Source organism: Macaca fascicularis, chromosome 4, assembly GCF_037993035.2.
Source record: "Macaca fascicularis isolate 582-1 chromosome 4, T2T-MFA8v1.1".
NCBI classification, from domain to species: Eukaryota; Metazoa; Chordata; class Mammalia; order Primates; family Cercopithecidae; genus Macaca; species Macaca fascicularis.
In genome coordinates this window covers 13,368,226-13,395,606 of record NC_088378.1, presented here as the reverse complement: position 1 = coordinate 13,395,606, position 27,381 = coordinate 13,368,226, and the positions used below count along the sequence as shown (strand labels likewise).

The 27,381-nt window shown below is 44.2% G+C and overlaps 1 protein-coding gene, 1 non-coding gene and 1 pseudogene across 2 annotated transcripts; 2 read left to right on the top strand and 1 right to left on the bottom strand.

Moving 5' to 3' along the window:
• LOC135970302 (coiled-coil domain-containing protein 162-like) lies at positions 1-27,381 on the bottom strand. Its single transcript, XM_065542887.2, has 9 exons — positions 27,157-27,381; positions 25,297-25,408; positions 23,847-23,896; positions 23,352-23,528; positions 13,530-13,644; positions 12,295-12,460; positions 7,632-7,770; positions 2,449-2,602; positions 1-586 (listed from the first exon to the last, which is right to left on the bottom strand). The coding sequence occupies exons 1-9, from the start codon at positions 27,279-27,281 to the stop codon at positions 482-484; spliced, it is 1,143 nt and encodes a 380-aa protein (XP_065398959.1). The 5' UTR covers positions 27,282-27,381; the 3' UTR covers positions 1-481.
• On the top strand, positions 16,450-16,553 carry LOC123573255 (small nucleolar RNA U13). The gene has a single exon (XR_006697982.2). It is a non-coding gene; the product is annotated as a small nucleolar RNA U13 (small nucleolar RNA).
• LOC135970364 (patched domain-containing protein 3-like) lies at positions 17,141-19,973 on the top strand (annotated as a pseudogene).

The window sequence follows — 27,381 nt, the reverse complement described above, 5'->3', positions numbered from 1 at the left end:
ATCAGGGGAAAACATTTAATAATGAAAAGAATCTAACAATTTAAAAGAAGTTAACGGCGGAAAAGAAAACAATGAAAAGAAATTCTCCCGACGAGTCCTGCTTTAAAAAGTTCCCTTCCCACCACTATTTATGGACAGGTCAGGAGTCACACATCTCTGAGCCTCCAGCCTGGGAGTTTCTCTAGGAGGCCCAGCCCATGACTGGAGATGATTGGCCATTCTCCCAGATCACTACTGTTACGAGAACTGCAGTTGAGTCTACAACCCAGGCCCACGCCAGTTGAGAGCATGCTTCTCTTCTATCATAAGAAAATGTGACTCACCTCGTGGTCCCAGGTTTACAGCTTCAAAATCAAACACCCTGCTTATCTCACACATTTTTCATCATGGGTGAGAGTAGGAGGATCTGACCTGTGGACCCAATGGCAACCATCTTTGCAGTCTGCACTCGAGAAGTTCTCTCTGTAACAATGGAGAAGACCTATCCTACCTGCATATTATATTCTAGGGTGTCTGGGCTGCTACTCATAGCTGGGAATAGTCCTCCATCTTCCAGAAATGCTCTCCAAGGAAACAGCTCAAATGCCTAAGAGAACAAAATAATAAACATGATAATGCTGTACTTTGTGTTCAAAATTAATAGATATCTGTATATGAATAGGATATCTGTGTCTGCACCCCAAAACAATTTTGGATGACTTATTTATTACATGGAAGTATTTCTTGAAACTTCCTAGTGATACAGGAGAGAGTAATAATCTATTTTTTAAATAGTTTTCTCAGCAGATGGTGAAACACAGAAGAGTACTTAAGATTTCAGTGTAATTAATCAGCACCAGTGTTCAGAAGTTCCAGAGCAGTATAACACCAATGGGACACATTTAAAATCAATAAAAATAAATTTACTCAAATGCTCTCAATATCAGGAACCTTAAAAAGTTGTCCTTCATCACCATTGTGCTCCAGTTCTAGGTAACAACTCAAGACCAGCGCCACAAATTATTACATGTGAGTCTCCGTCTCCTCCGTATCACTAACCAATAGCTAAGGCATCCTCTGTCCCTTGTGATACCGTGTGCAGCCCTGGAACCAGTGAGCCTGCCTATCTGACCCCATTCTACACTTCCAGACCTGGTTCTGGTTTTAGTCAAGTCCTGGAGTTGCAGTTGATTCTGACAGCAAGAAGCCAGGACTCTTGTATCCACCTAATCCCAGGCAACACCCAAAGGTAGCAAGAGCAGATCCAGTGGTCACGGTCCAGCCCTGTCTTCTGGGTCTAAATGAGGGCCAAGGCTTGGGCCCAAAGTCACTGTCTTGCAGCCACTGCAGGTAGAAATGTTGGTGTCCCTTAGCTTAGCACTATAAGATCAGAATATTAAGTTGGAAATTTTGGAGTCAAAAGACCAGGGATTGTGAGGTAGTTTGAAAGAGATATCCACTAGTTCCTTGATACTCCTCCTGTAAAGAGGTGGAGCTTAATTCCACACCATCCCCCCTACTTGAATGTGTGCTGGACTTAGTGACTCACTTCCAGTGAAAAGAATATGACAGAAGTGATGAGAGTCACTTCTGAAATCTGGTAATAAAAACACTGTGACTTCCATCTTGGGTTCTCTCTTGGACTGTTTGTGCTGGGGGAAGCCATCTACTGTGTTGCAAGGAAGCTCGGTGGAGAAGCATATGTGGATAAGCCTGGAAGTGGATCTTCTGGTGCCCACCAGCAGCCATAGGAGTGGGCTTGGAGGCAGGTTGTCCTCCAGTCAAGCCTTGAGATGATTACAGCCCTGGCCAACATCTTGACTCATGAGAGACCCTGAGCCAGAACTGCCCACCTAAGCTGCTCCCAGATTCCTGATCCTCAGAAACTATGTGAGATAATGAATGTCTATTACTTTAATCTGCCAAACTTTAGGGTAAATCATTATGCAGCAATAAGTAACTAATACAGCTTGCAACCTGGTGCTGCCATGACTCTGGAATAGTCCGATCTCTGGCCTTCCTGAATCTTGAACTCTTTGGTTATAGAAGGTCGGTAATATTGTTCCTGCCTAGGAGCAACAATAGTTGCCAGGCTTGCCTTCAACAACAGGGGCTATAACCAGGGCTATTGAAAACCCAGCTGCTGACTTCATTTATGCATTGCAATTGCTATCATGACTATTTATTACATGGAGAAGATTAAGTGTTTGTTTTGCTATCAACTGTGAACAGACAAGCTGTTGCCCCGATCAGCCTGTTGAGGGTTTGGAGGCCAAGACCCTGACTGGGAATCACAGCTGGCCCTGGGGCCCAGACTGTTCCACTGTGCAAGTGAAGCTGAGCCAGTGAAGACAGAGGGCATTAAAGTCTTGAAAGCCCCTGCAGAATCTAAACCAAATGGAAACAAACAGCCTAAATTCCCTACACACAGCACACCATTTACAGTATAAAAATACGTCAGAAACACACCTGGAGGCTCCGTGGATCCAGTGGCTGGGGCAGGCTGAGCTGCGAGGCAAAAATGCTCTTCCTGAGACAGTTGCTCAGTGCTGGTAGCCCATGGCACATGCCGTCTGTGACAGACTGGTAGGCAGGAACATTTCCAGCTGCCAAAAACGTTCTTCTACCAAAACATGGGGTCGGGGGGGCATTTCATTAAAAGCAGTTACTTACATTTCTAAAGTTCAAAACTTTCCTCAAAGTTACGGAAGCAAGAAAACATTTCGAGATATTAACAGGTTCCTTCTTCAGCCACATCAACCCCCGTGCCCATTACCCTTGACTTTCACAGTTCATAGCCCTCATGGGGAGGGTTGGCATACTCTCGACTAGCACTGTCTAGCAGAACAGTCTGCAATGGTGGAAATGTCCTAAATTTGCACTATCCAATAGAGTAGCCTCTGGCCACGTGTGGCAGTTGTACACTTGAAATGTGACTACTGTGACTGAGGGAATGAATTTTTAATTTTCTTTTTCTTCTTTTTCTTTTTTTAAAGGCTAGTCAAGCGAAGCAGTGTGAGTGGAGAAAGAATAAAGCAATCTGTAACTGGTTGTAATCAATTAGTTGTAAACACGACTGCACTCAGACCAGCCCAAATTTTTAATTTTCTTTCATTTAAATTAATAATAATTTTAATTAAATTAAATAGCCACATGTGGCTACTGAATAGTGCAGCTGTAGCTCTAGAAAAAAGCTATCAATTGTTTATTGAATGAATTATTTTAAGACCAAAAGCTGAGACAACACTTCTTTATAAAAACTAAATTTAAAGTTTTAAGCCTCCTTGGGGTTTGGGGGAGAAAAGTTCTTGTTTGGTTTTAAACAAAACTTGGCTTTGTATACCAAGAACCACAAACCCTGAAGACTGGAGCATGAAATTTATACCATAAGTCAGAGAGAAGGAAGTATGCATGATAAATTAGAATGATTTTTCTTGCCTAAAAGGAAATAAGAGTTAAACAAGGAAAGACTACTAGAGCTGAGTTCTAGTGGATGCCTCTGGATAAGTTGGAGGAGGGTATCCCAGAGCAGAAGGTCCTTTTGCTTGGATTCTCTGTGAGGTGGCCTCCCAGGAAGACTAGCAGCCCCTCAAAGTGGGGAGAAGGACCCTCACACGTGGGTATCCAGAGGAATGCTGAGCAGCAGGCTAAACAGAAGAGGCCTGGGGTGAGCCAGCTCACCCACCGCAGAGGTAAAGGAAGTGGCTGTGTCTTCCCAGCTGCCAGGAAGATTCGAAAGCACTGACAGAAACTTAGATCACCTCCGAGAGGATGGTAGAATGAGAAGAGTGTTGTGTGAGGCCTAAACTTAAGGTCCAAAATTTGTGCTGCCTTGACTTCTGGCAAAACCAGGAGGCCTCAAATAGCTTAGCCACAAGGTCCCCCACTCCCCACTCTGTTCCCACAGATAAGGTCTCCAGGTTTAACGACCCTCCTTATCAAAGGAACCAGGTGCAATTCCTGCTTATCCTTGAGTAGCGGTTTCAGTTCCCTGCCAGACCACAGCATTATTCAAATCAATCACCCCTTCCTGTGTGAAGCACGGAACATCACTCTCTCCTGATATTACAAAACCTGCCTCCCACAGCCCTTGCCTGTTCACTCTGTTCCCAAGTGGCCCTGTATGGGGGGACAGTGTCCTCTTCCTCTGGATTGTGTCTGTGAGTAATAAATTACCACCCGCCCCATCTGTCATTCACCCCATCTGTCCAGGGTCGGGTGTTTGGCCATCCCCATGACCCTAGGGCAGGACCCTTCCCTCTCCAGCAAGTGAAGAGGAGGTGATTAAAACAAAGGGGAAGGGGGAGAATCTTGCATTAACTGATTTTAAATCTCAAATGGATCACTTTTAAACTCCAAGTGTGATTCAGTAATGTGGCATTAGAAAGTTTAATCTTCTTGCCATCAGTAAAAGCTATTTTGAACCACAGGGAACTCACAGGGCACATGCTAGAGTTTTCCTCCAGGTAAGAACTTAATGAAACCTGCAAAGTGGCCCGGAGGAGGCCAGGCAAAAGCTCTTTGCTTCTCAGATGCCAAAAACGAGGGCCGTGGCCTCGTTCAGCACTGCTCATGTGAGGGCCCAGGCTCCTATGTGTCTCCCAGGAATCCCCAGACAACCCAAAGCACACTTTATTTTTAAATTTTTATTTCTTTTTGTTTTTAGAGACAGGATCCTTGTTGCCCAGGCTGGAGTGCAGCAGCGCAACCATAGCTCACAACAGTCTCAAATTCCTGGGCTCAGGGGATCCTCCCACATAGGCCTCCCAAAGTGCTGGGATGAAAGGAGTGAGCCACCACACCCAGCTGTCAAAGCACACTTAAATAGCTGCATGTTTAGAGAGAGTTAAGTAGGTGATCACGAAAATAAAAATACATTCAAAAATGAACAGAACGCCAGGTGCAGTGGCTCACACCTATACTCCCAGCACTCAGATCTCTTGAGGTCAGGAGTTCGACACTAGCCTGGCCGACATGGTGAAACCCTGTCTCTACGAAAAATGCAAAAATTAGCTGGGTGTGGTTGTAAACATCTGTAATCCCAGCAACTCGGGAGGCTGAGGCACGAGAGTCACTTAAACCTGGGAGGCAGAGGTTGCAGTGAGCTGAGGTCATGCCACTGCACTCCAGCCTGGGAGACAGAGTGAGACTCTGTCTCAGAAACAAAAATGAAGAGAAAACCAACAAACATTCAAGGAATGAGAGGCTGGAGTTGCTTTCTTTAGAAATTCCTTGATGTGCTCCTAAGGCAGGCTTGCTGCAGGAAGGGTTGTATCGCCAAGGTATCTCCTCAGCTTTCTCCTTTTTACCCTAATCACCCTGAACATCAACAATCCATTCAGACTAGAGGCACTTTTCATGTGATATATTTTACACTGTGCTATAGAGTACCTTTGAGGGACTTTGCTTCCTTCCAAACCTAAAGTGCAAAGGAATTCTATTCTTTAAATCAGGGGGTGAAAAACTAAACTTTTTCGTAAAGGACCAGACAGTAAATGTTTTCATCTTTGCAGACCCTGCAGACTCTGTGGCAACTGTTCAGCTCCGGGGTTGTAGTGTGAAAGGGGTGACAATCCCTAGGTGAATGGGCATGACTGTGTTCCAACAATGTTTCATTTATGGACGTGGAAATATGAACTCCATATCATTTTCATGGGTCACAAAATACTATTCTTCTATACATTTTTTTTTCCATCCATTTAAAGATAGGAAGGCCATCCTTAGCCCACAGGCCATACAAAAATCGGCAGAGACATACTATTCTTCTATACATTTTTTTTCCCAACCATTTAAAGATAGGAAGGCCATCCTTAGTGCACAGGCCATACAAAAATCGGCAGAGACCTCCAGCAGTAGTTTGCCAACTCCTGACTTAAATAGATGAGATTGGATAGAACTGCTTTGTCACCCAAGTGTTTACCTTCAATGCACATGATTAATTCACCTGGCATTAAAGATAAGCTTAATCCTCGGGCATTTCTTGAATTGGCTAAGCAATAACTCCTGCAAGTTGGTGGACATGTCCAGAGATGAATGCTGGGCCCTGGTCAGTGTGATCCAACCCATTGGGGGACAGCTACCAAGTTCCATCAACCCTTTGGCTAGTAGAGGGGGGTTGAGAGGGGCAGAGTGAAATGTTTTGTGCCTAGAAGCATGCACATAGCCAGTACCCAAGATGATCTTGCCTTCTCTTCAGCATCCTCTTCTCTGTCCACGCTGCCACTTGGTCTCCATAATAGCTCTTGGGTTTTGGAGTGAAACACACCTAGGTTCTAAATCTGGTCTGCCACTTACTAGCTGTATAATTCCAAACACACACAACCTGAACAGCTCTGAAGAGAAAAGGCTGGGGAAATGTAACCAGTGGAGGACACAGTGGGGTGAACCGTCTGGGTGATTCTCTCCAGAGGGTCACAGAAAAACATATAAAACCAGAAATAGGACACAATCTCCATTCCTGCAGATGGAGTGTGAGGACAAAGAAAGCCCCGGCAAAGTGATTCCAGGGAGTTTCCTGGAAGCAGAGTGGTTTCCCTGGGAGAGCAGTACCAAACGGAATCCTTCGTAGCTGAAATCCAAAAAGGACTTCTGGGGGATATTTCTGTTTCTTCACCAGTATGTGAAATCCTTGCAAATTCTGACCTTGGGCTTTCAGAGCCCAGAGGACTAACAAATGGCCATCCTGACAATTGTCTGAGGCTTTACATCTTACCTGCTTGACTAAGCTACAGCTCAGGAAGCTATCTGTCAATATAAAGAAAACAAATTAGCCTGATTTTTGTCCTGCTGAATTTACATTCTAAATCCAAGAGTCCTCTGATGTCAGAGTAAAGAAGATTGACAGTAGAAAAAGAACAAGACAGTTCAGTGCAACCCCCACCTTTTCGTTCTCCATGGATGCCTGCAAGTGCAGTGGAAAGCAACTGCAACCTACAGGTAAGAGCACGGCCCTCGGAGGCCCTCTCAGTGGCTAAATACTCACATGGGGAACTAACCTAAAGAAGTTAATTTTGACAATTAAAAAGTCAGCAGAGATCTTCAGGGCTAACCCTCTTTCCCTCTCATACAAAACTTATTTATACTGGAAACATTATGAATCCTAATCCAAGCTAATTTTCCCATCAGCATCGTGATTAATTACCCAAATAAAACATTTCTTTTGCATGTGGAGTACTTAATACAATGGTACCTACAAGGCTAGAGGTAGATTGATTTATTTATAAATTTAACGCTGGTAGCCAATTCTGTTAGCTTGAGAAGTTCAGTAAAGTTGAGAAGTTCAGAAGTTCTGTCTTTTTGAAAGGTAAACAAACGTTGAAAAAAAAAACCCTAGAAATAATCATCTTTAGAAGTATAAAAATGTTATTCCCAGCAGAACCCCCGTGTACATTGAGAGCAGCAATCATTATATGAACTGTTCTGAAATTACATTTGCTAAAATCAAGATTGTTATTCGCCAATAAGAACAGATTCTCACAGACAGCCTTTGTGACAGGTCATGTTTGGTAGCCATGGCGTTCTGGATCTGCTTGTGCCCGTGACTATTTTAAGCTCATTATCTAACCTTGCCAAGAGTGGCCTCCCTAGATGGTCACTCAGCAAACACCTCCACAGCAGAATTTCCTAGACAGGATGAATGCTCCAGCCCTTACCGGATGAGATGCCTCACTGCAGCGTCAAACTGCAAAATCATAACCTCCCTTCGGAGGAGAAGTGCCTGGGCCACCCGGGTAGGGTCTTGGGGGCTCTGGAGGCTGTCAATCATGTTCTGCAGCTCTTGAAGTTCAGACCCTAGAAGATGGACAATATTTTAGTCTGACAATGTGAAATACAGGCTACTATAGCTAAACCAGTAAACCAACATTTTGTCCCATACTTATCACCTAATCAGACTTCCCGTGTTTTGTTTGTGGGTATACTAATTATATGTTTTGCAAGACCAGCAAAGCCTTATGCTCTAGAATTAAAGGTCTGATTTATGTCTCCTTTCTTCCTCAGGAAGATAAAAATTTGCTTTGCTTTTCAGTACAATAAGAACAGGCCAGGAAAGAAAGTTTTAAAATTTATAAGGCTATGGTCTTGAAATAGAACAAAAAGGAGAAATGACAAGGAATAGGAAAATCTAGTCCTCAGTATATCTGTTAGGTACTTGAAGAGATCAGAGATTATGAATCAGCACTCATCTCTTATTGCCATGCTATATCCAAATCAGCCCTGCCTGTCACTGGCTCATGGATTAAAGAAGATTCAAGACCATCTAAAGCAAGTAAAAAGCACATGTGCATATATATATATATAAAGATATGCAACATATGTATACATACACATATGTGTATACATATGCATACATATCCTTCTAGGAGATTCTAGTCATTTTAGGAGCAAATGTGGAGGATCCATATTTGCTTTATTTCTTAGATCCTTACTGTAAGAGTAGGCTATGTATACATAGATTCATATTCATTTTGGGTGAAAATTTAACTTAGGGGCCTTGTAGGGCACTCAGTGCCAGGATGTGGAACCCAGCCTGAGTCTGGATGACCATCCTAGCATCTAGGTATATATATCCTAGTTATTGGCATAGAGAAGGAGCTAGTCAGAACAGGATAGCACAGTGGAAAGTGATGAGCCCTTGGGGAACATGCTTGGGCTCACACTTACTCGGCTACCAGAATGTCAGCTGGTCTGAAATATCCCTGTGAACATAGTGATAGTTTTCTACCCTGAGAGGACATCTCAGTTATTAGAAGAAGGATTGTGAAAACGGATACAGTCCAAGGCAGGAGTGAGACAGGAAGCCCACAGGGCATTTCTGGAGATGCTCTATCTTGACAGCTGGTCCACATGCAAGCAGCCTTCTTTCCTCCCTAGCCCAGTACTGGGCTCCAGCATCTACTGAGTGAGAAAGCAGAGAGTTGTGGGAGGGGGAAGCTGTCCATGAGAGCTTGATCAGGCAGATCCAGGGCTGAGAATGGTTGCTAACATATGTAATATGTGCTCTTGGCTTTAAGAACAGATGAGCAGTCCAGATTTCATATTCATTTGCTGTTTTATACAATACAAAATTTGTTTTATTTTTGTTTCCAGCCCCAAATAATTGAGTCCAATCAGCAAACTTTTTATGACTCCTCTAAATCTGATAGTCCTACTGGGCTGAAGAGTTCACCAGAAGAAGAGTCATATTAGAACGAATTGTACAAGAACTTTTGTGGTGATTGGAGGGATGAGAGGTGGTCAGGGAGCCTCATTTGTTCAAGGCCTAGTGTGTTCGGTCTACAAGCAATATCAGGCTATGCTGTAACCAGAGGAAAATTTCCTAATCCTCTGCAATGACAATGAAAAAAGGAGAATATAAAATTACACATACCCTGTGGTTAAAGCTCTGTAAAATATAAATATGGAATATATTTGGGCAGGGGCTAGACGGGAGTAAAGATAAATAAAATTATTTCACTTGTTAGAGTGGCTGGCTTACAGGTGATTTTTTTTCTGTCATTTCCATCGTTTATATACTACTGGTTGTGCACTTGGCATGTGATCGCTTCCCAGCAACATTGTTGTATGTTGATATGTAGTATTATCATTAAAATACAGACGTGGAGGCAGGACTGCCTTTCCTTTGTTATTTTACTGATCTTTAAATCCTCGTCCCGACTTTCCTTCCTTTATGGAGTCAAGAGGCTTGGTGGGAGGGGAGGTGGCAGGACAGGCGGCCTGGCGGTGGGGACAGGGCGGAGGGTTGTTGCAGGCAGCGATGGTGGGGAGGCTGGGGTGAACCCTGTGCCAGGAAACATCAGGAAAGGAGCCTTTGCTCAAGCCTTTCCCAGGAGGGTCCCGTTTGGGAAATCAGGGAAGACAGACAGACAGCCAGCCAGAGAGAGAGGGGGAGAGAGAGGAGTCACAGTGGCCCCGTCTCTGCATGAAGACTCGGAGATCGTCCACTTCATTCCTGGTTTCCCTGAGTTCAGTGTGAAGTATTTGGGCTTTAACTGGCCTACTTATCCTTTACAAAGGAAGTCACAATGTAAACGTTCACATTCTGATTACATCCTCTGCTTCACGGGGGACTTCAAAGGGAGTTACTGGCTGTCGGGGAAGAAGAGAATTTGGCTGCATCCACAGAGCTGGTCCACAGTGTCTAAGAGCTGTTTTCTTCAGTCAAGGGGAGGACCAAAAGCTGAAATCTTGAATTTCCCTCAAGATTTGTTTTAAAAATACTTTAAAGCGTATAAGTCCACAAAAGTAATTTGAACTAACAATTAGAACTAACAATTTAGAACTAACTCTAAATTGTTCTGAGATGGCTTAAAGGAACAGACTCTCATTTCATCTTTCCCCTTAGTTCTTCTTGCCTCCTCTGGGAAACAGGCCAAGAACTAAGCAGCCTAGTCTTTTTAAAAAGATGATTATCTTGGAGGGGATTTTTTTTTTTTTTTTTTAAGTTTGCTCTTTATTTTGAGCAAAGCAGAGCATGTAAAACTGTACATTCTCCCTGGAGCACAAATGTGCAACATGACAATGCATGCCTCTCCGCATGCTTCAGAAAGCCTGGGCCCCACATATCTCAATGGTTTCTGGGTTCACAGTGCAGAAATGGCAAGAAAACAATTCCCTTCTTCCTGAATTCCAGGTCCTCAACTTGGGCCTCATTTCCCGTGATTCCTCGGAGCCATACTCATGGGTTCGTTCATGGGCAGGTTCACTTCTCTGGACTGGCCACGTGCAGTTCTGCCTGCTGCTTTTGCCAGTGTCCTTTTCTTATGTTGCTAGGACTGTCCCTCCTATTTTCTACACTGATCCAAGTCCGCTCCTCTCCAGTCTGGGAAGCACCCTAGATCACCTCCCTGATCTGGGGAGGTTTTGCCCGGGGGCACCCTTTACTCCCAGCTGCTATAGGACTGCCTGTGTAGTGACTTCACCAGGAAATATGGCTCTGGCTCTCTCGGTTTCTATCTCATCTCCATGTAACAACTGCCTCCCCATCTCAAGGGCAGGCAGGACATTTCTCTTGGCCACACTCCTTCTTCCTGTGCCTTAGCTAAAGCTCAGCCCCCACACCCTCCCGACATCCAACAGCCCCGCTAAGAGTGTCTTAGCTTATTTTCTGAGTAAGCCCCACTTACAACAGTCCCCAAACTAGTAAAAGGAAAGGACCTAAGAGTGCTTGGAGCTTCTCTAATCGGATGCTTACGTTGAAGACTTGTGAGTCACTCTGACAGCTCATTACTCTGCAACAATTCTGTGCCTTCTGCTGAGGTGGCACCACTACCACTCTGTCTTTATCCTGCTGCTCCTAGACACAGGCATTATCCTCCTCCCAGATCAGCATGCATGCCCTTCCCTATGTCCACATCTAAAAGTTTACAGAGCCCTTCAGTGTTCCTTAGCACAATGCAAATATACCTGCCACCAGCTCCAAGGTCTCCTACAAATTTGTTTCCTTTATGCACCAACCAGCCACAGGGGAATATCCTCAGATTCTCTGACATTTGTTTTAAGAGCATTAGGTTTAAACAGGCATGTTGCCTCATTTCTTAGGCTCTTCTTGTTCTTTTAAATCCCCGGCTACTATAGTATTTTGCTATTAATTGATATTTACATGACCAGTGACATTATTTGGATGGTAGTCACATTATTAAGGCAAGATTACTTTCCCTGATTCTGATAAACATAGCTTAGTAAACATTTCAGTGTTTTTAATTCACCTCATGTGTTTATCTTATAATATAACCTGTGCTGATGAGCACTGGGCGTATAAAACTAAAGCCTCAATCATTCTTACCACAAAGACTTTTAGGTCATTGATAGCTAACCAAGGGCTGTTTACAAGCTTCTTAATAGGGAGTGATTGGCTCTCACCTTGCCATGTGAGTTTATGAAGGCCAGGAAGGAAATGGGAACAAAAGAAAACTAATATTTAATGGGGGCTTATATATCCTAGAATTTTGACATAAATTTCAATCCACAGAACATCTATATGAGACAGATACTATCACTGCATTTTATAGATGGACAAGCAGAGACCCAGAGAGTAAAGTACCCAGCTTTCAGTAACCAAGTGGCAGAGGCAGAGTAAGACCCAGGCCTCCCGACTCCTGACTTGGTGCACTTTGTGGTGTAGCCCGTGAATGCGGAATCAAGCAGATAGCTGTGCAGTGTGGAGACAGTCTATAATACAGTTCGGACTCTTCCTTTGCCCTTCTGATTGCTGTCATTTATGAGAGTATATTGTAGTTCTGTCTTTCCGAGTATTAAGAGCTTCATAGAACTTCCAGTGAATACTGAAGGTGATTTGAATCACCTTTAATCACTCACCAATGCCCTCAGTTCCTCCCCAGTCTCCTCTCAAAGGGTTGGGACTTAGAGGAAATTCAAAACATGCTGCACAATTGCCAAGCTTAGCAAAACTGACAAGGTAGGCCACGATATCATGCAGAGGAGCTATCAGCTGTAAAGTTCGCTTTAAGGCTTTAAAAGCTGCCTGTGGATAAAATCAATACAAGGAAATACATTTTAGGACATTTCTAAGAGGCATGTAAAGACATATGAACACTGAATGGGGACGATATCTTTAAACAAGAATATTTCAAAAAACATTGGCACAGTATATACAGGATAATATCAGAAAAGGAACAATAAACCTATTCATGAACCACGGTTACATGCCCTTGGACAACGGAGCGCCTATGAGGGGTTAAAGCAACATGTTTCTTTGTTTAAAGTCACTGAAGGCCATGAACACATCAAAATGTTTGTATGGCCATCAATGAATTACAAGGGTCACAAATCAATTCATAGAAGGGACTCATATTCAGACAACATTATCTTGAGGAAATACCTGTAAGCAAGGTATAGATATTTATCAACATTGTTTAAACCAACACATGACTGAAAATTAAACCGTGGATCTTATATATTAATGTCCAAGTGGAGGAAAAGTGAAAAATTATGATCTAACTGCAGAAGGTAGTATTTCCATATTTTTAAAAATAAAAATCTGAAACTTCTTCAATGAAAGTAGGGGTAAGAAACCAAGTTTGCTAAACAGGGTTTCACTTACTAAGAAAAATCAGAATATTCCCCAAATGCCATTTTCAACATTGCAATTTATTTCTTTATCAAATACTTATGTTTTATGTGTTTCTATGTTTTCTTTTTTAAAAAATTGTTACCAACATTGCCCTTGATCAGTAAGTGAGGTACACAGAACCCCTCAGAAAACACTAACCCTGAGTTACAAGTGTGATCTCAACCTCTCATTAGCTTCAGAGCATCAGTGGGGTTTTTGGAAGGGTTGGAAGGAAACTGAAGATTAATAAGAAATGTCAGAGGCTTGAATTAGGGTTCATTAGTGACCAGTGAGAGAGATAAATCATAGCATAGTGAGGCCCAAGACAAATTATGATAAAGCAGAAAAGGCTTCTGTGAAAAAGATTTCTGTAGTTAGATGTCTGAATAAAACAAGGCATGTTCTCTGGAATTGATACGTTTAACTGTGAGACAAAACCCAGCCAGTTTCCATTCTGGCACACATACAAAAAAATACAAACCTTTTCTGGCAGAGTTTTGAACATAATCAGCACTTCAGAAGAACGGGGTATGAACCATAAATTGAGGAAGACTTTTCCATCCGCTGACAGCAAACATCGTGGCCGGGGCTGAAATCTGCAAGTGTTAGAAAAAAGGATCCATAGCACGCATTTCCCTCTAAACAAGAGGCGTCATGAATGACCCTGTTGGATCACCGCCCTCTGTCACACAGGCCTGTCACCACAGGCCCAGCATCCACACCCCAGGGCAGCAGCCCTTTTCATGTCGCTCCCAGGTGGCCAGTTCATAAATAACTCAACAGGAAGAAGAGCAGTTAGGCTGATTTTAGCCAGAGCTGCGTGGGGGAAGGAGTGGGGATGGAGGGAGGGAAACGCGTGGTAAGGAAAGACAGGAAGGCCATGAATTAGATGGCCAGCACCACACTAGGTGGTACATATTTTATGTCACTTAATTCATCTGGCAACCTCAGGATGGATCTATTTTTGTTCCTCTTTCACAGCTGAGGAAATTGATGCCCTGAGAAGTTATGGAGATCTACCCAGCTCCTAAAAGATGAAGTTAGAATTCAAATGCACATCTCTTTGGGAGGCCGAGGAGGTGGATCATGAGGTCAGGAGATCGAGACCATCCTGACTAACATGGTGCAACCCCATCTCTACTAAAAATACAAAAAATTAGCCAGGCGCAGCGGCGGGCACCTGTAGTCCCAGCTACTTGGGAGGCTGAGGCAGGAGAACAGCATGAACCTGAACCTGGGAGGTGGAGCTTGCAGTGAGCAGAGATCGCACCACTGCACTCCGGCCTGGGCGACAGAGTGAGAGTCCGTCTCAGAAAAAAAGAGAGAATTCAAATGCACATCTATCTGTCCAGCTGTAGAATCTGGGCTCCAAAACCAGGCTCTGTTTCTCTTGCCTTGCCACCACATTTCTTGCCAGGTTCTCCAGCTTCTGGTGTTCTTTTCCTCCTTTCTCCTCCTCCTCCAAATACCTTATTATTTCTTAATAAGGTTAGTCATCTCTTCGTTTAGTCGGCTCTTTGTTGCAGGTTTATATATAAACGTATTGTCCATATATGTCTGGTTTAAGGATTCACACAAGCCCAGGTACCCACCACCTGAGAAAAGGAATGTTGAAGCCTGATATGCACTTCCCTGGTGGCCCCCAGATGAACCTCCATCCTGAATTTTACATCAATCAATGCCTTGTTTTTTCTGATGGAAAATCCTTGGTGCATCCGTGCTGCTGCAAGTGACTGATTTGTGGGTTATTAGGTTGATTCCATATCTTGGTTGTTGTGAATAGTGCTACAATAAACATAAGTCTCAGGATTTTAATCAGTTAATTCTCAGCTCAGGAATAAAGTATGGTCTTAGTTTGGAGAATTGCCTGTCTTTTAGCAACCACAAAGTCAAACAATTCCTGTCCTGAAACAGACCAAAGCCAGCGTAATCCAGTCTCATCTCTATTATTCAGTTCACCGTGCTCATTCCTGCCTAGAGGTAACAATGAATATCAAAACTAAAAAGTTGCAGGGTCTGCATCTCCTTCCTTAGCCTCCGAGAAGCACATGTGTCCCTGGAGCCACTGGGCCCTCTACCAAGTGCTATCCTTTACTTCTTACCTGTTATTTCCTGCCATTTCCAGTCCTGCCTGCAGTGAGCAGCCATCGTCTGAGAAGAGCAGAGATGACTGCAGAAAGCTTTAGGTGCTCAGTACATGAAGCATAGCCTGGTTCTCAGCCCCACAAGGAGACTTGCCCTGCCCCTTGTGGATGGCCTGCCAATTATCTGGCCTGGCAGTTCCCCAACCTGTTCAACACTGTCCCCTTTCATTCCCCTTCAGCTAACCACTTCTGGGCCACACCCAAGACTTTATTATCCTCTGAAACCATATCACCTCCAAAGTCTTAACTTTCCCAGTCCCATATTTTATTCCTACAGTTTTCTGAGTCATCCACTCTCACTAAACTTCCCTTCCTTTATTCCAAAATAGGTTCCTTGACATCATCCAGTCCTCTGGTCTCCCTTTCCATCTGTCAGCTCCTTTCTGACCTCACTCCCTTCCCTACCCAGACTGGATCTCACAGTCAAGCACACGAAGCACTCTCTCCCCAGCACCTTCAATTCTCTGCTGCTTTGCACTCACAACCCATCTACCTATCAAAGCCCCAGTTCTGGGTCCTCCCAACTGCTCAGCTTGCTGTTTCTGACGGCATGCCGCTGAGCACAGCTGGAGGAAATCACACTGCTAATTATACTGATGGAAATGGTTTCCAGCCTGAGCTATGTCACCCTGGAACAATCCTTTTCCTTTCCTTTCCTTTCCTTTCCTTTCCTTTGATCAGCTCTAGTGCCCATTTTCTTGTTTCATGATTCCAAGCCTTCTTTAAGGCCCCCATACCAAATTCCTGCCAGCAGATGATGACACGGTCTGCTATTTCATGATCAAATTAAAGGCCACTGCTGGAACTCCCTCTCCTTCCTGATGGCCTATTTCCCCAACCCTCACCCCTAATACACATACACCCTCCCTTTCAACCAGTGTCAAAGTCAGAGGTGCACACCGGGGATACAAAATGAAGACATCCTCTGCCCTCCATGCTCTTACCTTCCAGAGGCAGCTGGGAACCATGACACTGTGGTAGCAGCATGGCTAATGGAAGTGTACCATAGTGCAGAGGATGCACAACAAGAAGCACCTGAGCCTTGTTGAGAGGCTGGTGGACACAGCTGAGGCTTCTGAGCTGTGATTTCTCATCTCCCTCCACATCTCTTTGTCCTAATGACATCATCATTTTTCCCCTCCATTAAAAAAATTGTGGTAAAATATACATAACACAAAATTTACCATTTTAGCCTTTGTTTGTTTGTTTGTTTGTTTTTTCAGAGCAGGAGTGGAAGTTTATTTAAAAGACTTTAGAATTCTTTTGTAGTTCATGAGCCTGACAATTGGGTGTTCACACATATGTGTGAGATGTGCTACTCTCGAACCTTGGTACAACGTCATCACACTACCTGTCTGACCTCAAACTGCTACTGGGTGAACTCCAAGAAAGGTAAAATCTGTAGCTCAGGACACGTGGAATTTCTGAGCCGTTTACGTGTTGGGGGGAGAAACACCCAAATTCTCCCAATACATTGCAAGTCTCCTAGGACAGGCACGCATTTGATGGCCTTGAAGAAGTGTTCGTTGTATTTGCTGAACCTCCTGAGAGGCCAGGCACGCCACCAATACATTTCAGATTAGTTGGGCAACGGGGCCAACCACGTGCTCCCCACGCCGCCTGCGCTCCAGGGGCACTCACACAGGCTCCCCTAGAATTTCTCCAGGAAGCCGTTGGGTAGGGCAGAGGCGGCAGCTCCGCCGGCAGTTGCTGCTTCACCCGCTGTGCCGAGTGAGAGCGCCGCCTGTGCTTCCCGGAAATAGGCTTCAGCTCCTCTAAGGTCGTGGCGCAGCTGGACTCCGAGACTGAGTCGCCGCCCAGGAAGCGGGACTGGGCAACAAGACAGGGGTCTGGCCGGGGTCAGAGCCGAAACCTGGGTCCGAGTCAGAGGGGAAGCCGGGGCCAGGCTCCAAGAGGCCGCAGGGGTCCCAGACAGAGCGTAGCTTGACGCCACAAGGTTCGGGGCCGGGGAGGTCCCGGAGTCGGATCAGGAACCGGAATCGCTGCCGGGCGGGGCTTCAGGGCAGCCCTCGGAGCGGCGACCGTCGATGGGGCAGGGGCAGGGGCCGTAGCCATCCCCGGCGTTGGAGGGGACGACGCTCCTCTGCCAGAGGTGGAAACCCCGGGGATCCGGTCTGCAGGCGCCACTGCCACACTGACTGCCTGGAGGCACCGCTCTTCTTCCAGTGGCCAGGGTGGCAGGTGGACGCGCACCACTGGATCGTCCTGCTGGCGCCCATGATGCTGATGGCCGCGCTGGGCACCGGCTTCCTTCACCTGCCCAAGGACGAAGAGGAAGATCTGGAGGAGCAGTGCACCGGTGGGGAGCCGGGCCAAGGCGGAGAGACACTTTGTGCAGGGGCTGTTTCACCACCAACAATTCCTACCACCTCTCCGCCTCCAGGAGGCGCACCCAGGCCAGTTTCATCTGGATTCTGGTGGGCTCCCACAGCAACCCACTGCCGGAACCGGACATCTTTGCGAAGTCAGTAAATTGGACAGCGCGGTGCAGGATCTACGTGTGACACAGGGAAACGGAAGCCAGATCCAGTTCGAGTAGGTGTGCGTGAGGTACAAGAGGCTCTGTGTGCCTCCCAACCCGTTCCTGGATGCCTGGCAAGTGGACAAAACATTCGACCTGAGTTACAACCACAGTGAGCATGGGCTTCTTTGGAGGACACGTCTTGAAATGTAACTGGCCTAGGTAATGGGCTGCTGAACTGCCTGAAGAGCACCCTGAGGAAAACATGCAGAGCAAGAGTGGCTCAACCCATTTCCTCAACCAATTTAGCAACATTAAGAACACTCTGGCCTTGAAGAAAATTGAGGTATCTGGTAGTTCAGGTTTACAGGGAGGTCAGGAGAAAGTGGGAGGGATGAGGAAGACTTGCTCTGAGAACCCAAACAAAAGCACTGCATGATTACTTGACGGGGTCCTTGCCTCACAGCTGGGTTTGCTCTACTTAATCTGACTCTCTTTTTTCTTTCTTTCTTTCTTTCTTTTCTTTTCTCTCTTTTTTTTTAAAGGCAAGTTTTGCTCTGTCACCCAGGCTGCAGTGCAGTGGCATGATCTCGGCAGCTGGGATTACAGGTGCCCACAACCATGCCCAGCTAATTTTGCATTTTTAGTAGAGACAGAGTTTCACCATGTTGACCAGGCTGGTCTCGAACTCCTGACCTCAGGTGATCCACCTGCCTTGGCCTCCCAACGTGTTGAGATTACAGGCATGAGTCACCACACCTGGCCAATCGAACTTCCTTAAATTAACACTATTGGGGCCGGGCATGGTACCTCACACCTGTAGTCCCAGCACCTTGGGAGGCTGAGGCAGGTGCATCATCTGAGGTCAGGAGTTCGAGACCAGCCTGGCTAACATGGTGAAACCCTGTTTCTACTAAAAATTAAAAAAAAAATTAGCCAGGCATGGTGGTGCATGCCTGTAATCTCAGCTATTCCAGAGGCTGAGGCAGAAGAATTGCTTGAACCCAGGAGGTATATGTTGCAGTGAGCCGAGATCGCACCATTGCCCTCCAGCTTGGGAACAAGAGCAAAACTACATCTCAAAGTAAAGAAAGAAAGAAAGAAAGAAATAACACCAACGGATGCCGGAAATCGTGAACCCTTGGTAACATTCAAGTCGATAACACAAATCTTGTGTCTACCACATGAGGCTGTTCAGTATAAACATTGATGTTCATGTTTGATTTGGAGGGTTGGTTTCCAACCAAATTACAGTACTTTGAAATTCTACTTTTAGTTGAAGTTTTCACTGGTTTTGGGAAGTCCCCAAAACTTGCTTGTAGCTCACTGAGTATATTTTTTGTGGCAGGTGGTCCACTTTACATTGCTTTCCAGACAACTGGAATTTGAGGCAACTTCTATGACAATGATCCCTTTGTTTCACTTGGCATACATTCTAATCATACTGCTGGCTAATCATATTATTGTTGCTGCAAGTTCTGGATCGAAAGTATCATCTGTGAGCCTCAAGAGGAGGCTGAACTGGCCCACCCCACTCTCGCCAATGATGAGGATCTTCAGGGTGGTCTGCACGTCCTCGTCCATCCTGACCCTGCTCGGCTCCGAACCCAGCTGGCCACCCCAGGGCCCACCTCTCAGTCATTTAGCCATTTTTAAGTGTATAGTTCCATGGAACTGAGTGCATTCACAGTGTTGTGCAACTATCACTACCATCCATCTCCAGAACTTTTTTCGTCTTCTAAAATTGAAAGTCTGTGTCCATTAACAATAAGGGCACTGCTGTCTTCTCATTCACCCAAGCCAGAGATTCTGAGTGACATCTTAGATTCCTCCGTCTCCCTCAGCTTCATATTATATCCGCCATCTGGCCTAGCTGATTTCACCTTCTAAACATCTCTTGTCTCTACAATTTTAGTAGCTTCCTACATAATGTCACTGACAATCATCTTGCTCCACTTTTCCCAATGACCTGAAGGACAAACACAGACTTCTGGCTCTTTCCTCACGCCTCAATACATTCTACTTCCCATTGCTGCCCTCACAAACTCTGGATATGAGTCCCACACAAGTCCACATGCTGTCTCACACCTCTGCTCCTTTGTACATGCAATTGTCCCAGCTTGAGCTGAATTTCTTTTCCCTGTCTCCCTGGAGCACTAGTTGTCATTCAAGACCCAGGTTAAGCATCCCCTCTTCCCTGGAGCCTTTTTTGCTCCCCATTCCCATCAACCCAATCCTTCAGATAATACTATTTCTTGGTGGGTGCTTTCATTAAACATTTATTTTACTTTATTCTTTATCACAGCGTACTGTAATCACCTATTTCCCATTGCTGGGGAAGGACCAGCACTTGATACCAAGGCTGCCATATACTGTTGTTCAGGTTGTACCCTGAGGCAACAAGCGATGGCCAAGATCTAACCTGTACTTTACTTACTAGATGCTTTTCCCTGGTATGAGACTACAGCTGCCCAGATGAAGGGGTGCTGCCTTCTAATTTGCACAAAGTAACTATATGGGATGACAGTGGCTCTACTTGTCACAAAGTAAGGGCTCAATTAATGTTAGCATCCTCTCTCTGTTCATCAGCAAATGCAGCTGCTCCTGGAGTGGATTGGAGTGTCATCCTAGGCTCCAGACTCCAGTCTCCTCTAGGGCCATGAAGGGAATGGAACCCTCAAGGGACTTCCTGCTTAGGAAGAGGGCTCCCCTTGGCTCCTCCTCTACCGGGACAGGGGTGTCTTTGCTAAACCAAACACAATACATTACAGCCTTTGCAGAATTAAGTAGGGCTCTTCTAGTCAAGGATGGGAAACCCATAGCATGGAAATTACTTTTCTGCCTTTCCTTGAGCATGGTAGACATTGCCAATCAATTATAATTACCCTCACAAACTTGAGATGCCTCAGAATCCTCAGCAGGGCCATTAATGCATTGTTTGAACTGACATTTAGAATGAACCTTATTTCTTATCCTCATTCTAACTCAACCCCTTATTTTATGAATCAGATGAGGACCTCTTTCCTCTATGGTCCTCACTCCTCAACTCTGTCCCTTCATCTCTAGTTAACTCTGGCTTGGGAGGATTCCTATTTGCCATGTCCTGAGCAGTCTTAAAAATGGTCCCTTTCCATAAAGTATTTCTTCAGCAGTCCTATTCCTTGGAATCATGCTCTAGATAACTTACCACCAAGAATCATAACATGTTTAACTTCAGAGAGCTGCTTCTTCAATTTCCTCAGTCATTAGATGAAGAGATTGAGGCCCAGAAATTGAAGACAAGTGATTTGCCCAAGACCTCAGGGCAACGTATGACTGAGCTGGGCAAAGTCCACATATTCTGACTCCCAGTCCATGTCTCTCTCCACCACATCTTCTTGTGGCTGATATTTAATTTTCATTAGTTGTTCCTCAGTGCATGGAACCACTGACTTTGGAGTTAGAAGAGTCTTATACAGTATTTTTCCAAACTTTCACATAAGACAGAATTTCCTTTCTCTACACTCCCTTTTACATGAGTGTATTAAAAGGGTTATGTTAACATCTAGAGAGTTTAGGAAGCAGGAGATGGGTGTAGGAGAGAAACACTGAGCCTGTATCAGCTGCAGCTCATCTGCTGGCTGACTGTGTGACTCAGGCTCTGAGTGGGCACTCACTTTGCTCATACTTTACTGGCCCAAGACCCTACCCTGAAGTTATCACACATTAACTGACAAGATGATTGAGGGGTCTAGGCTTCACCGTTTCCCTTAATCTTTAGAAAACACACAGCATCTACAAGAAATAATAAAGGAATAGAGCAAGACCTGTAAGGTAGATTTTTCCCTCCTCTCCATATCCGGATCAACTTACATAGTTGCTGCAAATGAAACAGATCAGAAATAAAAATGGACTCCCTGAATACATTTTATCCAAAACACAAATGTTGGCAAGTTCATGGTTAGAATTCTGGAAACTATTTTTAATTTTAAAAACTTATTTATTGAATTTTTTAGAGATGGTGTCTCCTATGTTGCCCAGGCTAGACTGCAGTCACAATTCACAAGCATGATCAGAGTGCGGTACAGCCTGAATTTCTGGGCTCAACTGATCCTCCCACCTCAGCCTCCCAACTAGGTGGGACCACGGGAATGCGCTACAGTGCCTGGCTAAACTATTTTTAAAGTTCAATCTCAACTGTAGACTGGGCTAATAAATAGTTAACTTGGCTAGAGGATAGGTGACAAAATGGCACTAAGAAGTCTTAGAGGATTCTCCTGTGATGAGAGGATACACTGTGGCCTCACTGGGCAACAGGTGTCCAGTCAAGCCCTTCAGCAAAATAGTCTACTGAAGTACCTTTGCCTCCACTCTTCTCTCAGATGCATTTTTCCATTCGGCAAATACTGACATCTACCCAAGTGAAAGCATGGCTGAGCTCATGAAACCAATCACTGGTATCCATAAACTTGGCATTTCATAAGTATCAAGGTGGGACTGGCCACAATTTTGGTAGTTAGCCATCAGTCAGTCAAGGGCGTAAGGACTTCTTGCATTCTCTAACCTGTTCTATCAGTCCCATTTTCCTGGTGAACTCCAACTTTCCTATCCCTTTGTCTTTGAATTCCTCTCTGTAACCCTGGGGTAGAATAAAACACTGCCTCTTTTGTGTCCTCATAGACCTCTTCGCATACCTCTTACATGTTATTCTTGAAGTTACATGTTTGTTTATAGAGCTTTCCCCCACTAGACTGAATTTATTTCCAGAGTCAATGACTTATTTACCTTTGTAAATCTAGCACATAGCAAAGTGCCTAATGCTAAGTAGGTATTGAATAAATGATGGTTGAGTAAAACCTGCATGAATGAATGAGGGAAAGTGGTCTGATACAAATGATCTTTCAATTCCCTTCCATCTATCCAGTTTATGATCGTATGCATTAAGTATTACTGTTACTCAAGTTCCATGCTACAAGGGGAAGAGTGAGGAATGAGGTAAGCTCACCCTACAGGGTGTTTTTGCTTCTGTTTGGAGGCTATATAACCATATAGCAGCTTCTTTTTTTTTTTTTTAAGAAAGTGTGGTTACTGACTGCACAGATATGCTAACTCCTCCATCCAGGTAGGTGAACTCTAGGTAGACTGAGTTAAGAAAATTTGGAAAACTGGATAATACATGGTATGTATGGAAGCAGCTCTGCTCTTATCACTTAATATCACTAATATAATGTGTGTGTATATATATATACACACACATTATAAACAGAAGGACACTGATTTATCCAAGGCACTGGTATATCATTTTTTTTTCTCAATATTTCTTCTACTCCATTGAGCAGAATATTTGAAGCCAGGACAGCTCAAGATCAAGTTTACTTATTTGTTTGATTATTTTAGATGCTGGCTATGTAAAGGGTTGTGACTGATTAAAAATTTCTGGGCTCCCCAGGGAAAACAAAACTGTATAGATTGAAAAAGCAGTCAAACAGCCCATAAACAAGGAACCCCTTCTGGGTTCAAATACAAAGATACTCTTATTCTTGGAGTATTAACTCTTCCTTTTACCCTTTTGTACAAGAAGATCAAGGTCAAGTGCAGTAAAGGGAGGAAAGGTTTAATATTAAACTTAACATGCCTCTCCCCAGGGAGAAGTAGGGCCAGGGAAGGAGAGTAATAAACACTGAAGGAAATTACGCACCTGGGGTCAGCCTTGAGGCCCTCCTTGGAGTCTCTCAACCCCTTCTTCTCTTGTGGTTGCCCTACCATGAAAAAGGTGTCCCTGATGGTAGGAAAATCTTCCAGAAGATTTCTCAGGCTATTGCAGTATGCCATGATCTGACCCCGAAGAGCATAGTGAGACATGCGGTGGTTAAACCTGAAAGTCAGAAGACAGGATGTCCAGAAGGAGAATCCAAATTCTTCCACCTCTCACAGAAGCTCCAGGATCTACATCCCTGGAGGACTTTTCAAAGAGAAAGAGTACTTCTACCAAGAAGAAATTTCCATTTGGGTCAGGTGGCTATGGCCTGAAGGCAGAGGCATGAACCCCTTCATAACGACCCCTATCCTTCACTTCCGATGCTTTTATGCATGTCAAAGGACAGTTTAACTTGATTTTACCCAATAAAACTGCTAGTTATTACATTCAGAATCAGAGAAATCAGCATGTGTTATTCACATGTACTATACTTACTTCTGACAATATTCAACTATAACATCTCTCTTGACTTTTCCAATTTCATCCTGTGATAAAGGAGAATGATATTTTTAGTAGACAGTTGGCTATAAGAACTCCCCACCCTAGTACATGTGTACAAACTTAAAGCAAATTTCAAGCAGGAAAAGGCTACAGAGCTGAGACATTCTTTCTAGGTTAAGCTTGTTGGGAGGCACTCCTCTGTGTCTCTCTCCCGCTCCTACCCATCTTGCTGAGTATGCCGAGGATGCAAGGCTCTGATCACACTTTACCTCACAACCATTTCTCAGGGTTGTGTTTGCAGAGAGCAGTCTTGAGCGATAAGGTAATGTCTCCCTCCAGGAAAAAGAGCAGGCTTATTATAAAAGCGGTAGGTTCCCCAAGCTCACTGATTTTCACTGTGACACAAGCCACTACCTGCATGTAGGCTCCTCCACACTGTCCCCGTGGGACTGACACAAACATGAAGATCATATTGCCTACTCTGCTGTGCATAATAAAATTCTTTGTCTCTGACAGAAGAGTCTTGTGTGCCTTCTGTCAGCATCCATGGAACAGTAACAGGTTAACTTATTAGCCAGTAAGTGGTCCCCAGACCCTGACACAATTAATACAGGTAATTATAGTGCCTGAGCTCTTTCTGATCTGATAGGAGTTGAATAATCCTGAAGGTCAGTTCATGAATGATTATATTTTTTCCACTTGGTCAATATTTTTTGAGAATTGCTTATTAGAAGGGACCCTTTGCTTCTATTATGGCTGAGCAGTAATTGCTGGCCCTCGTCATATCCCATCTGTAGAACTAGATTAGGTAAATTTAAGTCTTTCCTTTAAAGTCACAAGTAGGGAAGAAAGCCTACAATTATAAATCTTGTCATTTTCCTCCTAAATAACTAGGTATTACCATAATGATTTTCTCATCAAAAAATTAATAATGAAATGATATTTGCAAAATTAAGGAAGACTTTTTACTGAATAAAGTTTTTAGTTTTAGTATTTTTCAATAGATTAGGCTAATATAAAAACCTTTAAACACAAACATTGTGGTAGTGTCTGAAAAACCAAGATAACCAGATGGTTATCAGGTGACCAGATGGGTAAGAGCCATTGTTTACCTTGTCTAATCCCCGAACCCCTGTGGGTCACTCAAGAGTAGGTGAACGTTCCAGTGCAGGTGCTGAAACTAGTTCATTTAGAAAGTGACAAAACAAAAATGCAGCATTGGGAAAATGCATACATTTTTAAAGCATGACTGTAATCCACTTGAACTGATTCCTTTCTACTTCTTATTCAACTTCCCTTTTCACTTCTTTACAATATATTTTTAATGGTTCTAGTCAAATAGGTTGAAAGCATCAGATCAACAGATTCCAAGTGAAGAATTTTCATTTGCTTAAATACAAAAGAGGACCAGAGCTTTAGGCAGCATTTGTCACTACACACTCACAGGGCTCTTCATTCTGTCAGCCATGGTTTGTTTCCTCAGGAGGAAGGCATTCAGCATCATGTCCCGCAGCCCCACCTTTTCCAGTTGAATAGACACAAAGGCCTCTGGAGCCCTGACAAGTGAACAGAAACATGGGAGCCCAAGGCAGGAGGTATGTGGATATGAATCAGAAAGACAATGTGTATAACGGGCATTGCAGCAGGAGGGCAGGTGGCTGTGTCTCCATGGTTCTTGCCTGCTTCAGGTGTTTCTGATTATTCACCAGGGATGCGGATATGTCACATCCTGCTTGGGGACCCCATGTGCCTGAAGCGTGCTTCAGCAGTCCTTTTTCAGTCCTAAGCCCAGTGTTTGTACTACCCGTCTCCCTTTGCATTCTCCTAGCCTTGACTGTAGGAATATTTAGATTGAAATGAACTCCCAAGGTCCTCTTGACTTGACATATTGGTCTTAAATCTTCCATCTACACATTGGAAATGTGGACTTTAATACACTTGAACTCTGGCCATGTGTCAGACTAACAGCATCTTGAGTAGCAGAGTTGCTTTGCCTGTTATTATTTTTTATTCTAAATTTGCCAGAATTCAATTAGAGTGTCATTGGTAGGCCCCGATAAAATACTCAGACTAATCATACGGAGTATGATTTACAGAATATTCAGACAGAGTATCATACAGAGTATTACAAAGTAATTCATACTATAGAGTATGAATGTCTCTCTTTCTCTGTCATGGTGAAAAGAGATCCACACAGAATAGGGCATCTCTGATTTGTAGACATGTCTCTGGAGAGGCCATGCTTCTCTGACAATAATTCACCATCCTATTATTCTAAGCAATGTTAGAATCTTTGTTAGAACAGTGAGGACAGGCTGGGCACAGTGGCTCATGCCTGTAATCCCAGCCCTTTGGGAGGCTGAGGCAGGCAGATTACTTGAAGTCAGGAGTTCAAGACCAGCCTGGCCAAGATGGTGAAATGCCATCTCTACTAAAAATACAAAAATTAGCCAGGTGTGATGGTGCATGCCTGTAGTCCCAGCTACTCGGGAGGCTGAGGCAGGAGAATTGTTTGAACACGGGAGGCAGAGGATGCAGTGCACTGAGATCAGGCCACTGTACTCCAGCCTTCCAGCCTGGGTGACAGAGCAAGACTCCATCTTAAAAAAAAAAAAAAAAAAAAGGCCAGGTGTGGTGGCTCATACCCATAATCCCAGCACTTTGGGAGGCCTAGGCTGGCGGATCATGAGGTCAGGAGAATGAGACCATCCTGGCCAACATGGTGAAACCCCATCTCTAATAAAAATACAAAAAATTTAGTTGGGCGTGGTGGTGCTTGCCTATTATCCCAGCTACTTGGGAGGCTGAGGCAGGAGAATCACTTGAACCTGGGAGGTGCAGGTTGCAGTGAGCCGAGAACACGCCACACTGCACACTCCAGCCTGGCGACAGAGCGAGACTCCAAAAAAAAAAAAAAAAAAAAAAAAAAAAGTGAGGACAGTTCTGTGCTTCTCAATTTAAATAGATTTGGAGAATTTGGAAAGGCCTTCCTTGTGATATACACTCTTTGGAGTCTGTAAAATATACAGAGAGAGAAGAATGGAAGTGAAAGAGAAAAGAGAAGAGGGGAGGAAAAAGAGAAGAGGTTAAATTGAGGAACTGTTCACTGTCCTTTATTGACTGGAGCATATTGGAAGGAGTTGAGCCCTCTCAGTATTTGTACAAGGTCTTTATATAAGATGCTAGTCACTCCGAGAGTTTAGACTCCTTCAATCCCCCCAATACTGTTTATTAATTGACTTAAAAGAGGACACTTTTGTTATTCTAAGCAGTATCCCTCCTTCCATCTCACCAGGTACAGTACCTTTTGGTAGCCTGAAATCTTTCTGGAGAATGAGTAAGAGCAGCTGGGGCTTTTGGAGTTGGGGCTATCAGTGAGCCGTCTACACCGTTCACAATTCTGGACTGTCTTCTTCCGGTTGGGCCCATCCCACCATGAGTTCTCAGATTTGAACTTATTTCCTAAAATATTTTAAAACAAAGTAAATAAAATGTGTTGGGCAGTAAATAAGTAAAAAATTTGTGTAAG

Coding starts and splice junctions, on each gene's coding strand:
- LOC135970302 (XM_065542887.2), bottom strand. CDS start 27,281: ATGGGCCCAACCGGAAGAAGACAGTCCAGAATTGTGAACGGTGTAGAC. Junction 13,645..23,351: donor GGCCTCAAGGCTGACCCCAG/GTGCGTAATTTC, acceptor TAACACTTGCAG/ATTTCAGCCCCGGCCACGAT. Junction 7,771..12,294: donor GGGAGGAACTGAGGGCATTG/GTGAGTGATTAA, acceptor TCCATCTTCTAG/GGTCTGAACTTCAAGAGCTG.